This window comes from Columba livia, chromosome 7 (genome assembly GCF_036013475.1).
Source record: "Columba livia isolate bColLiv1 breed racing homer chromosome 7, bColLiv1.pat.W.v2, whole genome shotgun sequence".
Lineage (NCBI taxonomy): Eukaryota > Metazoa > Chordata > Aves > Columbiformes > Columbidae > Columba > Columba livia.
In genome coordinates this window covers 24,645,472-24,660,191 of record NC_088608.1, presented here as the reverse complement: position 1 = coordinate 24,660,191, position 14,720 = coordinate 24,645,472, and the positions used below count along the sequence as shown (strand labels likewise).

Sequence of the window (14,720 nt, the reverse complement as noted above, 5' to 3'; positions counted from 1 at the left end):
GTTCCAGAAATGCCAAGACCTCCTCCTGAAGATGTGCCTATTTTTGTTCCTGAAGAAGAAGAAGAAGAAGCTGTTCCAGAGATATCAGCAAAAGGTACACCATTCCTTCTTGAAAGTTATCAGAGAGCTTCACTCCATTCGTTAAAAGATCTTCATCTCTTTTGATTGTTGTAAGCTGGCTGTAGACGTTAATTGTTGTTCCGAGTGGGGTTTTCTTCATCTTGTTGGTCTTTGTCACTTTGTTCCATGGTGTTAGTAGTTTTGATGCTCTAAAAGTAATTGAAAATTTCTTATCAAAACAATATCTTTAAAGTGCCAGAGGTATCCAAGAGAGCTGTCCCAGAAGACAAAGTACCTGTTGCTGTTCCTAAAGTAAAGAAAATTGCACCACCTAAAGGTATATCACATTGTGGTTTGTGCAGATAATTGCTCTCTCTTACATTTTCGTATTTCATTGGAACCAAAAATTAAAAATCAATTTATACTCACGTAAAGTGAGATCCTTGGTTCTGGCCCCCTTCTTCTCCCCTGTAGTGAGCAGCGCTAGGTCTTAGCCAGGGGTTGATTGTCTATTTATTGTTATTAACTTGAGTGGGCTGAGTATTGGGCATTGAATAATCTCCTTGTTTTCCATTTTAAGTGATGGCTTTGAGTGAAAGAATTCATTGTGATATCATTGTTCAGAACTAATGTTTAATTTAATTTTTATTTAAACAAAATGCCTGGAATAATATTTTATGGGCCTTACTCTCTTCAATTCAGGGAGATCATTCTGACATGTACCTTGAAAGTATGCTCAAGCCCTTTAGCGAAATTATATAAAAATCAAATCACAACTGACCATACAAGTAACCAGAAGATATAACCCAAATGTGAACTCTAAGGTGGAGGCAGACTGTTACAGAGATCATCCTTTGGTGCTCAGCAAATTCTACCTCAGCAGCTGAGTTTTTTAGAAAAAAAAAATGAAAAGCAGACACTGGAAGTTTTTTATTAAAAAATTAGATACTAATAATCTTCTACAACCTCTCATTTATAGCATATCTTGCTAATATTTTCCGTTAGCAATGATGCTGTGTAATTAAAAATTGGGCAAAAGAGCTAACCCTCATATCATCCTTGTAACCCAACTGTACTTAGCTGTTTTCAGGGAGCGGAAAACAACTAATACCTTCCCTTCTTACTTATTACTGTTGTTACTTTAAAGTTGGTGTCCTTGTGGTTTGTGTTATGAATTTTTCTTTGTCATGTTGTGAAAGTAAAGTTCTTAAAATAATATCTTTAAAGTGCCTGAAGTGGCAAAGAAAGTTGTGCCTGAAGAAAAGGTTCCCATTTTTGTTCCTGAGGAAGAAGAGGAAAGTGTTCTAGAGGAATCTATGCCAGCAAAAGGTACATGACCTTTCTTGCAAGTTATTCATTATATCTTTTGGGTTCACTAAAATTCATCTTTATTTCTTGTTCTAAGTTGTATGTAAATCTTCATTATCATTTTGAAGAGGTTGTGATCTTGTTTCATGTTTTTCTTTGTGTTTGTAATGCTCTGAATGTAATTTTAAAACGTGTTTGCAAAATGATATCTTTAAAGAGCCAGAGATTCCTAAGAAACCTGTCCAAAAAGAAAAAATACCCGTACACACTCCTGAGAAACTGGAGGTTCCTCCAGCAAAAGGTATATGAATAAATAGCTAAGAAAACTATGTATTGTTCTCATTCGGTGTCTCTGATTTGTTTTATTTTTTTCCTTATTTATGTTAGTTTTGTGTCCCTGCTGTCTTTCTGTATTGATGTCTCAGAGTACTTGTCAAATTCCTAGCAAGAATAACCTCTGAATTTGTTTGATTTGTTCAAGAAGTCTGTCTTTGGATATAAAATGTATTTTGTTCTAATTTCTGTTTCATCTTTAAAACATTTAAATACGCTCTGCAGATCAGTTCTTATTTCACTACGTTTGTATATGTTTTCTGTTGTCTTTCTCGTACTACTGGCGGATTACATTCTTAAAATACAATAATGTCTTTAAAGTGCCTGAGATGCCTAAGAAACCTGTTCCTGAAGAGAAAGAACTTGTTCCTAAAAAGGTGCCACCTCCACCAGCCAAAGGTATCACAGTTTGTAAATGCTGTTATCAATAATACATGACATTCTTCATACATGTTGAGTTTGTCTCTCTTGTATTGTATTTGTCACTATACTATTGGTATGTCTATCTTGTATTATATTTGTCACTGTACCATTTGTTTGTAAGTTTTTGTTCTGCTGTTTGTAAGCTGGGTTTGTGTCTATTTAAAAATTGTGCAAAAGAACACTCAAGTTAGGTCCTATCTTTAAAGTACCCAAGATGCCTAAGAAGGTTGCTCCTGAAGAGAAGGTACCTGTTGCCACCCCTGAAAAAGTGGAGGTTCCAGCTGCAAAAGGTATATATGCTCTGATTATAATTAATGTTTATGTTAAAAATACTCTTGACTTTCTTCTTTCTAACTTTTGTCGTTGTCATATGAGATTTCTGTTGGAATTTATGTTCGAACTCTTAATTATAAATGTTTGCATTGTAGAAGCATAAAGCTCTGTTTCTTGTGCTTTTTTATTTATACTGCTTTAAGGTGTTTTTGTTAAAATTCCTAAAATGAAATCCATGTCTTTAAAGTCCCTGAGGTGCATAAAAGAGCTGTTGCAGAAAAGAAAGTTCCAGCTGTTGTGCCCAAACCCAAAGAACCAACACCGACTAAAGGTACGGACATATTTCTTCTTATTCCTCCTAAAGACTTGGTTTTTCTACTCATTCCTAAAATCTTTTATAGTATATTTACTGCTTCAGGAGCATGTTCTTATATTTGAACGTAGCTTATGCTTGTGATTATCATGTACATTTTCTGTTCTATGTAGATTGCCTTGACTAAGTGTGAGGGAAAAAAAAAAGAAAGAAAAAAAAATAACTGTAAGGTAGTAACAATAATACTGTTTCTAAAGTGCCTGAAGTATCCAAGAAACTTGTCCGGAAAGAAAAAGTCCCTGCACCCTCTCCTGTGGTGGAGAAGTATGAGTATGCATATGAAGAGTATGAGAAGTATGAGACATATGAAAGTATTGAAGAGTTCGAGGTTCCTGAAACTGAAGAAATTGAGGCATATGAGGAACCTGAAGAACCTGAGAGATACAAGGAGATGCAGGAACAGGAATATGAAGAGGAGGCTGAGGAGAAAGAAGATGTCTATGGGAAGTATGAGTTTAAGGAGAAGGAAGAGATATATGAGAAACACGAGGAGGTATATGAGGAGGCTTACAAAATCCAGCCAACTATAGGTACATCATGTCATGATTTCTTTATTCTTATAGTTTGCTGTGTTCCCAGCTACTGCTTAGGCCTCCTTTGGGTGTTTCTTTATATTTTTCCATATTTGTAGTCTTATGTGTGTCTGTTGCTGGTAATGATAAATTCATTCAATGATTTTATCTCTTCGACTCCTTCCTATGGAATCCTTCCCTTTGGCATGGATTGGAAGGATTCCCAATCTGACTACCCAAGAGCTAGTGTAGATATGAGACAAGCAAAGTAAATTATAATTTTCTGATGCAGTTCAGCCTCAGCCTGAATTAAATGTTTTCATGTGTCAGTATTTGTTTCTTGTGTACAGGTTAGCTCCCCTAAGTTACTCATGTAGGTCTGTAGGATCCTTCATGCCAAACTAATGCATCAGAAAGATGTACACTGATATTCTTTAACTTTCATTGCTCAAGAACTCTGAGACAAGGGGCTGTTCACTTGTCTGTGTGTAAATGTTCAGATGGCTCCTCTACAAATAAGAGATTGCTTTGCTTGCTGTCTTTGTGTCTCTTGTAATTCCTCATAAATAACTTAAAATCCATAATGAAATATTTTTTAAAGTGCCTGAGGCGCCTAAAAGGCCACTACCAGAAGAAAAAGTACCTGTTCCTGTTCCTAAAAAAGAAGCTCCACCAGCTAAAGGTACATGAGCTATCAGATAAATTTGAAAACATAGCCTGAGTCTCTGAATCACCAAATCCAGTCATTTACCTGTTCTGATTTGACTGCTAGACCCTTAATTTTCTTTCACCGTACAGTCAAAGACAGGGATTATGTTACTAAAACAATACTGGTTTTTAATAAATCAAAACTGAGGCAAATTACTTTTGAGGACAAAGGAAGTGCAGGCTCAACCATCAAGATCTATTTCTTGCCATTACAATATCAGTGACATTATATAGCTAATGATTGAAAACAAGCAGATTAATAAATTAATAAAAGTCTGTTGAGTTATAGTGCCATATCAGTGAAACCTGATGATGTCCTGGAGCACATATAATCTTAATACATGTTCTCTGTGTCAGTCTGTACAAAAGATAAGTATGAATAGCAAGTGTCAGTGCTAGTAGAGTTTCTGTACCAGTCTACAGCTCTACAATTTTCTGTTCAGAGCACTTAATTTTCCACAAATTAATTTTGTGCTAACTTCTATAGTTGTTTCTCATACAACTTATCAGAATGAAATCAGTGGGGAAGGGTTGTGGGGTGTTTTGCCTAAAGACTTGGGAGTTAGTTGATATGAAATTAAAGCCTTACCATATTCCCAGCTGGCATTAATTAGAGCTGATAGTTCATGAAACCTAATTGTTAAGACTTATCCCAGTCAAAAATTCACCCAACAAGAGCAATGTTTTTCTTTAGTGAATATTGAATACTCTAGCTATGTGAATCCGAGCAAAATAGTCAGATGTATGGCCTGCAAAGCCACGCTTTACATTGTTTGCTTTTTGTTTAACTTCTGTTGCATAATGTTCATACTGCAAAAGTTCTTAAAAAAATACCAATGTCTTTAAAGTGCCAGCGGTGCCGAAGAAACCTGTTCCAAAAGAAAAAGTACTACCTGCTGTTCCTAAAAAGGAAATACCTCCCCCAGCTAAAGGTATACTTTGTCTGCATTGTCCTCATGAATTATGAACTTTGATTTCAGTCTCTAGTCTTCATTATTTGTTGAGAAAGATGTGTATATGTTTTATGTCCTCATGATGTTTTTTTCCAACTGTTTGTGACTGAGTCATTTTTTGTCTGTTTCTTTCAAGTCATTTGTTGAAAATATGTGTGAGTCACTTTAAAAAAAAAATCTGTGTTCTGTTGCTAAGCTACATATGAAGGTAGTTCAGAAAGAAATCTAAGTGTTCCTGCTCCAGCAGGAGGATTGGACTAGATGATCTTTTGATGTCCCTTCCAATCACTAACATTCTGTGATTCTGTGAAATAATACTTTTGTTTCTTCTGAAGGGGAAGGAGATTCTGCCATCCAAATGTATGGCCATCTTTCAAGAATATTTTTAATACGTTATTCTTCTGTCTAACCTTCAAAATTAACATAGATGTTCTTTCAGGAAGCATTTAATCCTTTGTTGTTTTATGACTCTTCCTTGTTAGATTTGTTCTTCTTCTAACTTCTTCCAAATAACTTTGAAACCCCTAAAAGTTAATTATGTCTTAAAGGGCCAGCTATTGTTAAAAGAACTGTCCCTGAAGAAAAGAAACCTACACATACAACTGAAATAGAAATTCCACCAATGAAAGGTAAAGGAACTTTTGATATGAGATTTAGTGGAAAGGAAATATTTCTGTCATTTTTCCTAACTAACATCTTCTAAAATGATCCTCATGTTCTTTACACCATGGCAAGAGTCTAAGTGCAGACTTAGCTCTCATTGATAAATTGAAAACTTGGAGGCAAACATTTCAGATATATGCTATGCACATACTAAACAGTAAATGTTTGTTTATGAAGGTCATATTGATGAGGAAGTAATAGGGCAACAGCTAGTAGGTTAAAACCATTAAAGCTGTTACACATATCAGAAGGAAAATTAAGACAATGCAGTGAGAAAAGGAAATGGCTTATGTTCTTTCAGAGTAGAAGATACAAATTTATTCACATAATTATTTGTTCCAGCTAGACCGTTCTAGAACTGAATAATATTTCAGTATTGAAAAGACACAGTATTGGGGACCTCCAAAAAACTTAGTTTTATGGGTTTATTTCTATTTGGGATTTTAAAAGCTGAAAAGTATTTTGAGGTTACTAAAAGAAAGCTAATATCTTTGAAGTTCCTGAGTTTCATAAGAGAGCTCTCCTTGAAGAGAAAGTACCCACCATTATTCCCAGAGAAGAGGAGCCTCCTTTGTATGAAGGTACATCAATGACATATCTACCAAACCAAATATATAAATTTGTGCTCTAGATTGTTCTGTAAAATATGAGACATTTTCAATTATTTTTTTAATTATTTAAAAGTAACTTCCATCTGTGTCTTTGAGACTCTCCCTCTGAATTTAGTTGTAGTTTAGCATTTTTAAAGTGTTTTTTTCTTCTTTATTAGTGGGAGAAAGAAATATGAATAGGAGAGAATCTAAGTCTCTGATCCAGGCAAGCACGTTAGCCATATTGGACCAAAGATATGAACTTAAGTAGATGCTGGTTCAACAGCCATACTGAGTTAAGACAATTAAATTTTAAGCTGGGATATAGATAACGCTAGATGAGGACATATGAATTTCAATTATAATTTCTATCTAATAAATAGAACTAAGTAACTAGAAAATGAAATATTTCTGTAAACTTGTATTTTACGAATTGGGAATGGTCACCTCTAGCAATAGCAGGTAAATGATCAGGCTGAAATGAGATATTTAAATATTTTATGCAGTTCTTTGTCCATATACATGTCTGCTTTTTTGCATTATATCTTGTCTTTCTCATCTTGTCTTGTAAATAATATTAAAATATGTTAAATAAACTAATATCTTTAAAGAACCTGAAGTTTACAGAGAAGTTCCAATGGAAGAAAAAGTCCCTGTTGTTATTCCTAGTGAACCAGAAGCTCCAGCACCTAAAGGTACACCAATTACTCAAGCATTCTATGAAGCAATGTGATCCCTACAAATTAGTTATTCATCTTCGTCATTCCATCTGTGTACTAATCTGTTATTTAATGTGTACATTCCAATGTTTCCATAGACGCTATGTGTCTGTCATTGCTTCTTTGTTATTTACGTTTTGTATATTATAGTGTTCTTAAAAAAAAATGTAATATCTTTGAAGTACCTGCAGTGACAAAGAAAACTGTCCCACTGAAGAAAATACCTGCTGCTGTACCTGCAGAAGAAGTTCCTCCAGCTAAAGGTACATGACCTCCAAATGGATTTTCTCTAGTCTCAAAAGTGAGGCACCAAATGAGAAACCCAACCTGCTTGTTTTTCTTGAACAACACAAGCAGGTGCTATATACACTGCTTTCTTCCATTTGATCTCTTGTTGCAAGGGTAAATCTTGTCTGTCTGTTTGTTTTTATCTTAGAGAGCATACATAAGGGGAGATCAGAAAGTAAAAATGTAATAATTTTGCAACCATCTACAAAGAATTCAAAAAAATCTTTCTTTATATGTTCAAATAAAGAACAATTATTAAGACAGAGTAATTCATCATTCAGGAAAACAAATTTAAGGAACATTTTATAGAAATTCTTATTTTTGTTTTGTCTTAGCAGCTTTTCAAACAGATTAATATGTGCTGCATCAAGAATTTAAAAGTTAAAAAGGCAAAATTATACAAATACAAAGAAACATAGTAGACAGGAAATTCATAGCAGGGCCAGGGATTAGCCTTATGTTATTTTGACTTCTTGTCTCACGTTCTCTTTCCCAAAATACTTTTTCTAACAATATATTTTAAAAAATCTGAAAGGTTGTGGCAGAAGCTTCTTTGCAGAAGCACTCTTTGCAGTCCTGTCAGGGACTTTAATAACATCAAAGTTAAGGTTAGACTTTAAATCAGGACAAAATATAAAGCCACTTTTTTTTTTTTTTTCATAAAACATAGCTTTGTAATAAAATTGCAGTGCTGAAGACCTCTGTAGATGTTTGAAACATATTATCTAGTCAACCACTCTGGAGTTTTACCTTGCTTTTATAGGAAATTTCAAAAATTTAAAAAAAAAAGTTAAATTGCCAAAATTCTTAAAAATTCTTTGATAAGAATTTTTTTTTAAAAAGTACTATCTTTTCAGAGAAGAGTAAATTCAGACCTGTAAGTGCTAAGAGTTAGAAAAACGGTGAAGTTGTTAAGTTGTATTCACAGGTTAATACCATATATTTTCATGTTTTTCTAGTAGAATTTTTTTGTTGTTTGATATATCTGTAGTACTTGTGTCTTAGTGTAAATTTCTAAAATAAACCAATATTTTTAAGTTCCTGAAGTACCAAAGAAAACTGTCCGCAAAGAAAAGATACCTCCTGCTCTACCTAAAGAAGAAGCTTCACACTTTAAAGGTATAATATATTTGAGTAGGTATTGAAGGATAAAAAAATATGTTTTCATATATAAATCTTTAATTATTTTGAGAACATTTTTTCTACTGTAAACTAGAGTTTAGTTACCAGCTTTAGTTAGCTGCAACAGTATAAAATAAATTTTAAAAAATTATATCACCTTTAGTTTTTCATAAGGGGAAAATTAGCTTTATGTGCAAAAGAGGGAATTGCAAGGGACCCTGCTACTTGACATCAGTCTGAGGGGAAAAAAACAGGAATAGAAAAAGTGACAGAGCTTAGACAGACAGGACCTATTTCTTTGCACTCAAGGAAGCAGCCCAATTTAAGATATCGCACACATCTCTCTTCTGGCAAGCTGCAGAGATTGCATCAGGGTAGAATATGAGATCGTTGTCTTCCTTTGTTTGAAATAATTTTGAGGATAGATATAAAGTAGACCTGTGTATCTTAATGTGAGCTTAAATATTTGATTATATTTGTTGTCTGTCACATTGTCTCATTTTCTGAAGATATTCAGATATTCTGAAGTTAATTTAAGTTAATTTAAGTGTTTAAACTAATATCTTTCAAGTACATGAAGTTTATGAGGAGATACACATAGAAGAAGAAATTTCTACTGTTCACCGAAAAGAGGAGGCTCCAGCACCTAGAGGTATATATGTTCTTCATCATCTCTTCTGGCAATTTGCAGTCATGAACTCCAGGAAAATTAAATTATTTGTGTTTGTGCTTTAGTTCTTGTTCGATGTAATTAGTATTTGTGTTCATTCTTTCAGTACTTTACTTACATCACAAACTTGGGATTTTTTATGACTTATCTTTCTATTCTGGATAAATACTTAAAATGAACTAATATCTTTAAAGTGCCCACAGTCATTAAGAAACCTGTTCCAGAAGAAAAGGTGCCTATTGCTGTACCTAAAAAAACAGAACCTGCTCCTGTGCCTGTAAGACCAGAATCTCCACCATCTAAAGGTACTTTGATAGCCTAATAGAACTGAGGTCTTTTGCTGGTAACATCTGTGTTTCTTACGTTGTCTCTGATTTAATAGTTCATGGTCCACTTGTGGCATTTATGTTGTATATGTCCCTTTTCCTGTTTCGCAGCTTGTCTTTAAATCATAAAATTAAAATTTAACTCAATAAATATATTTCAAGTTCCTGAATTGCCCAGGATAACTATTCCTGAAGAGAAAAACAGCTCCTCTGTCTAAAAAGCTAGAAGCTCCATCTGCCAAAGGTGTAGGTCAACATATCCTTTCCTTCTCCTTTTGCTTTAAGTTTCTCCTGTCCTTTGTTTTTTGTTGTTGAATCAATAAAAATTAGTTGAGTTTGTCTGTTTCTTCTATCCAACAGTAATCCATTGTGATGGCACTGGAATTGTATCAGAAACTAGTCAAAGAGACTGCAAATAAGGAAAACTCTAGCTGAGAGAGATTTACAGAACAAACATTTTCCCATCATAGGTGTTTATAGGTGGTGTGAACAGCCATAGACATTCTATCAACACTCAAGCAAGAAGTGTATACGCTTTCTCATTCATATGGTTGATGTTAAACTTAAGGATCAATTGATTGAATTTTGAATGGAAATAGCATTATGCAGAGAAACCAGTTGTTACAATTCATTCAGGTATTTTAGAAGCCTGCCTGAACTAGCAGTTTGTGTGGCATGTCACCATGTGTGACAAAAGATCCCCAGACAAGTCACTTCTAACTTGTTTGCCAGAGAGATAAAACCACGGAGACTTTTCAGAACATGTAACTGTTGTCACAGTATCCTTATACAAATACTTGTTTTGTCTTATTTCTCTGTATTGCATGTTTTATTTTTGTAATTCTTAAAAGTACACTAATATCTTTAAAGTGTCCAAGGTACCTAAGAAATCTGTCTCCAAAAAAAAAAGTAAGTGTTGCTGTGCCTAAAATGCCAAGAGTAATACCACCTAAAGCTTATAATATGTCAATAATTGTGATTCTCCGACGAGGACATTTCTCTTTCTCTTGGGCAACTGGGTTTATAGTAAAAGAAAAAATTACACCTTATTTCTCATTTATGAAAAATCTTAGTACTATGTAACTATAAATTTTTTGTATGACATATCTCTTTTTGTAACTGATCATACATTTCTTTCTCACATACTTCTTGTGAGACTCTTCTGTAATAATTTCCATATTTTAAAATGCCTTCATTGTAAAAAAAATGAATGTTTTTCTCTTTAAAGTGCCAGAGGTGCCCAAGAAAATTCCAGAAGAGAAGGTACCCATTGCTGTGCCTAGAAAACTGGAACCACCACCAGCCAAAGGTATGTTGCACTATGAACAACTAAAATTTGGAAGAGAAAAAACCCTTTACCTTGATTCTGCAGATTAGTTTTTTGGTTGTTTGTATTGTCTTATTACTTTTAATTTTGTGCCCACAGTTCTGTTTTGAAAATTCTTCTTTTTAAATCATAGCTGTAATCAGTGTACCACTGTGGTAGAAATACTGTTTTGGCTTGGCAGAGATAAGTCTGATACTTGAGAACCACAGCAGAAATCTTCAAGAGAAAACAGGGCTTCTGTCATCTGAAATGCTCCCTACTGACAGTAAAATATTAGCCACAAAAGAAAGTTTAATAATTTCAAAGTATAGAATAAGAGATACAGATGTCTATCACCAGAGAAAACCCTTCATGCATCATTGAAAAACTGATGCCAAGACGTCATCATGCATTGAAGAATATGACAAGGAATACAGAATGGACAACGGCAGCCTTAGTCAAATGGTTCAATAAAACTGAAAAATAATGTAATGTAGAAGGAAAAGACACTCCAAAAGACTCTGAGGTGTTTCCTTAGACTTTACAGGAACTTAAAAGAACCTGAAGTAAACAAACACGACAAATCAATGATTTCATTAAGAACCTCCCTACTTTGCAATTTCTACTGAAAAGTTTTGAACATAGCTGTAAAATTTCATATAACTGAAAACAATCTAATTCCTTAAAGTGCCTAAAGCACTGAAGGAAGTAGTTGTAGAAGAGAAAATCAAAGTTGCTGTGCTTAAAAAGCCAGAAATACCACCAGCTAAAGGTACTTGTCATTAATAAAGCCATGACAATGGTTTGTCTTACTTTCACTGATACGACCTTTTTGATACTTGTCCCCCATCTTTCTATCTTATAAACTATGATTTTTGTATTTCATTTTTGGGAGCATCCTCTTTACTTCTCTTAAATGACTTGATCAAGATTGAGAGCAGAAAGCCTATCTGTTAAAGATTTTTATGATTTAGTTGATGTTATCTGATGTCCTTTTGTTTGTTTCTTTTTCCACTTCAAGATATTAAAATTTCATTAACTTCTTAGTATTAACATAATTATTAATTTTAAAGTGCCAGAAGTGCCCAAGAAAGTCCCAGAGGAGAAAATACCTGTTGTGGAGCCTAAAAAACCAGCAGTTCCACCAGCTAAAGGTACTTGTCATTATGACAAAATCAAAAACATCACTCTTTTATTGTTTTAACACTATAGAAGACAGTATCCAAGACATCTGTTAGAATTTTCTTCTATTCTTAAAGGTTTTTCAAGTGAACAGATGTGTTGTGTGCAAAAAACAGGTCTTGGTCATTAATGTTCTCACTAATACTGTTCTGCTGTTATGCTTTAACGTTGTTTATGAAATTCTTATAGTAAAAGTTCTCAATATTTTTCAAGTGCCTGAGATACCAAAGAATGTGGCCACAAAAGAGGTTCCAGTTAAAGTACCAAAGAAGCCAGAACCTCCACCAGCAAATTGCTGTACACAATTAACGAAAGAAAAACTCTTCATTGTCTAGAGTACCATTTCAACATATTACTAATTTACTTTTACTATAAGTATTCTATAAAATACTTTTGTTGTTTAAATTGTAGTTTTTGCACCTGTACCTCAGTAGGACATCAGAGAGAATTATTCCGTAGGCAAAGAAAAAAGTTGACATTCACATCCAAAACCACTGATGCTTTTGATGTTCCGGGGTTTTACTTTTTCTTAGTTTCTTGATGCTGCAGACATATATTTAAATTTTATACAAATAAAATTAATTACTTTCTTTAAAGTGCCTGAGGTGCCCAAGAAGGTGATTTCGGAAGAAAAGGTACACATTGAAGCTCCTAAAAAACCAGAACCTCCACCACGTAAAGGTACACGTTCAATCCTGGTAAAATTGCACAGAAATGTTAATGTTTCTCAAAATATTATCTTTCTAAAGTTTGTGTTATCCTCTTTTTTTAATATTCTAATATTTATAAATGTTACAGATTGCATTGTCTTCATTTGTGACTAGCGCCCAGTAAGCAATAATAGCTATTAATGGCGTGCATCAAGCAAGATTAAAAAAACACGGCCTATTTCTAAGGGGCTTTTTTTTTTCTAATGCTGTTTTATAATTTTCACCTTGGAGCTATTGTTGCCTTTGCAATTTTTATTCTTCAAATTCCTGAAAGTAAAGCAAACAAATATCTTTAAAGAACCTGAGGTGCCGAAGAAAGTTGTTCCAGAAAAGAAAATACCTGTGCCTAAAGAACCAGAACCTGTGGTTGTTCCAGAACCGGAGGCTGTGGCTGAAGAACCAGAACCTCTACCAGAGAAAGGTAAATCCTGATACTGATAAAATAACAAACCCAATATTTTTTATCTTTAACACTGTCACTTTCTATGCCTTCTTTTTTCTGACATTCCAGGTTAGACTTGTTCTTTTTATCTGCATATGTGTGTGAAACAGACATGTGGGGTTCTTTTTGAAGAATAGTGACAAATCCTGGATGTCTGAATTGCCTGTATTTTATACTTCAATTCTACTATTTTGGATTATTCTTATCTATTCTACCTGCTTGGCTTAATGAAAACAACCACAACTAACATCTTTAAAGTGATAATAGTAGAAGAAATAAAGTACCCATTCTAGTAGCTAAGAGCAGAAGATATCAGTGTAATTGAAATACCAGAAACTCCACCAAGAAAAACTAGATGCTATCACTGCTAATTCTTGAGAGTCTTCAGCTTATTACCTGCAATGTTATTAATATCTTTTGTCCTGTCCATTCTGTTTACAATCACCATGGATTTCACTTACAGTTGAAGTTATACTATCAGTGCATGTGTGTACTTGTATATGGGGGCATGAGGAAGAGGGGTACGTTTGAGAGAAAATGGAGAAAAGCCAAAATGTGGTATACTCATCCTTAAAAAGGTCAACACAAATGATCGAAACCTGATATGTTTTTAATCTTTTAATTGCAATTGTGGTTTTATGTTTTATGTTTCACTTAAAGTTGGTATGATTGTTTATCCAGTTGTTAAATTTAGAACTAATATCTTTTATATACATAAAGTGGCCAAGACAACTTTCCAAGAAAAGAAAGTACCTCTTCCAGTTTCCCGAAAACCAAAGCCCATTTCAGGGCCTCCAAAACCAAGGCCTCAAGAGATAGAACTTCAAGAACCGGAACCTGCTGGAGTGGCCCAAAAACAAAAGCCTGTTATGGCACCCCAAAAACTAGAGCAAGTTTTGGCATCTGAGGAGCCCAAGACCGTTTTGGCACCCCAAAAACCAGAAACCATTGTGGCATCCCAAAAACCAGAGCATGTTGTGGGGTCTGAGAGACCAGAGTTTGTTGTGGTACCTGAGAAACCCAAGCATGATGTGGCATCCCAAAAACTAAAGCATGGTGCCATACCCCCAAAGCAAAAGGTTGTTGCGGAACCCCAAAAATCAGAGCATGTTATAGTGCCTGAGAAACCTGAGTTTGTTATGGTACCTGAAGAACCCAAGCTTGATGTGCCAACCCAAAAGCTAAAGCGTGGTGTGATGCCCTCAAAACAAAAGCCTGTTGTGGAACCTCAAAAACCAGAGCCCTTCATGGCCACTGAGGAACCTGAGCTCACTGGAACACCTGAGGAGACAGAGATAGCTGCATCGACCCAAAAATCAGAGCATGTTGTGGTGGTCCCCAAAATAAAACCTTTTGTGCAACCCCAAAAAACAGAGCTTGTTGTAGCACATGAAGAAACAGAGTTTGCTGCAGATTTCCAAAAATCAATGCATATTGCAGTGTCCAGAAAATCAAAACCTGTTGTGGCACCCTGCGAGTCAGAACCTGTTGTGATACCTGAGGAATCAGGACCAATTTTAGCGTACCAAAGAGTAGAGCTCTCTACAGCACTTCAAAAACCAAAGCCTGAAGTGGCATCCGAAGAACCAGAGCCTGTTTTGGCACCTGAGGAACCACCATCTGCCAAGCTGGCTGGAAAGCAAGAGCATGTTGCTATACCTAAAAAACGAGCAGCTCCACGGCCTAAAGGTACCTCTTATTAATAGGATCTCTTTTCCTTCTTATGAGTATATTATGTTTCACTGCACATTTTAAAGCT

At 34.7% G+C, this 14,720-nt stretch overlaps 1 protein-coding gene across 1 annotated transcript in view; it reads left to right on the top strand.

The window, feature by feature from the left end:
* TTN (titin) overlaps positions 1 to 14,720 on the top strand; it is a 242,931-nt gene that overhangs the window by 108,319 nt on the left and 119,892 nt on the right. The window contains exons 139-160 of the mRNA XM_065069777.1: positions 2 to 94; positions 314 to 397; positions 1,288 to 1,389; positions 1,586 to 1,669; positions 2,023 to 2,100; positions 2,331 to 2,414; positions 2,645 to 2,728; positions 2,968 to 3,300; positions 3,884 to 3,964; positions 4,839 to 4,922; positions 5,492 to 5,572; positions 6,104 to 6,187; positions 6,808 to 6,891; positions 7,098 to 7,178; positions 8,242 to 8,322; positions 8,897 to 8,977; positions 9,190 to 9,300; positions 10,550 to 10,630; positions 11,701 to 11,781; positions 12,407 to 12,490; positions 12,818 to 12,940; positions 13,682 to 14,650. Of these exons, the coding sequence (XP_064925849.1) occupies positions 2 to 94; positions 314 to 397; positions 1,288 to 1,389; positions 1,586 to 1,669; positions 2,023 to 2,100; positions 2,331 to 2,414; positions 2,645 to 2,728; positions 2,968 to 3,300; positions 3,884 to 3,964; positions 4,839 to 4,922; positions 5,492 to 5,572; positions 6,104 to 6,187; positions 6,808 to 6,891; positions 7,098 to 7,178; positions 8,242 to 8,322; positions 8,897 to 8,977; positions 9,190 to 9,300; positions 10,550 to 10,630; positions 11,701 to 11,781; positions 12,407 to 12,490; positions 12,818 to 12,940; positions 13,682 to 14,650 (3,048 nt within the window). The remainder of the gene's footprint in view (position 1; positions 95 to 313; positions 398 to 1,287; positions 1,390 to 1,585; positions 1,670 to 2,022; positions 2,101 to 2,330; positions 2,415 to 2,644; positions 2,729 to 2,967; positions 3,301 to 3,883; positions 3,965 to 4,838; positions 4,923 to 5,491; positions 5,573 to 6,103; positions 6,188 to 6,807; positions 6,892 to 7,097; positions 7,179 to 8,241; positions 8,323 to 8,896; positions 8,978 to 9,189; positions 9,301 to 10,549; positions 10,631 to 11,700; positions 11,782 to 12,406; positions 12,491 to 12,817; positions 12,941 to 13,681; positions 14,651 to 14,720) is intronic.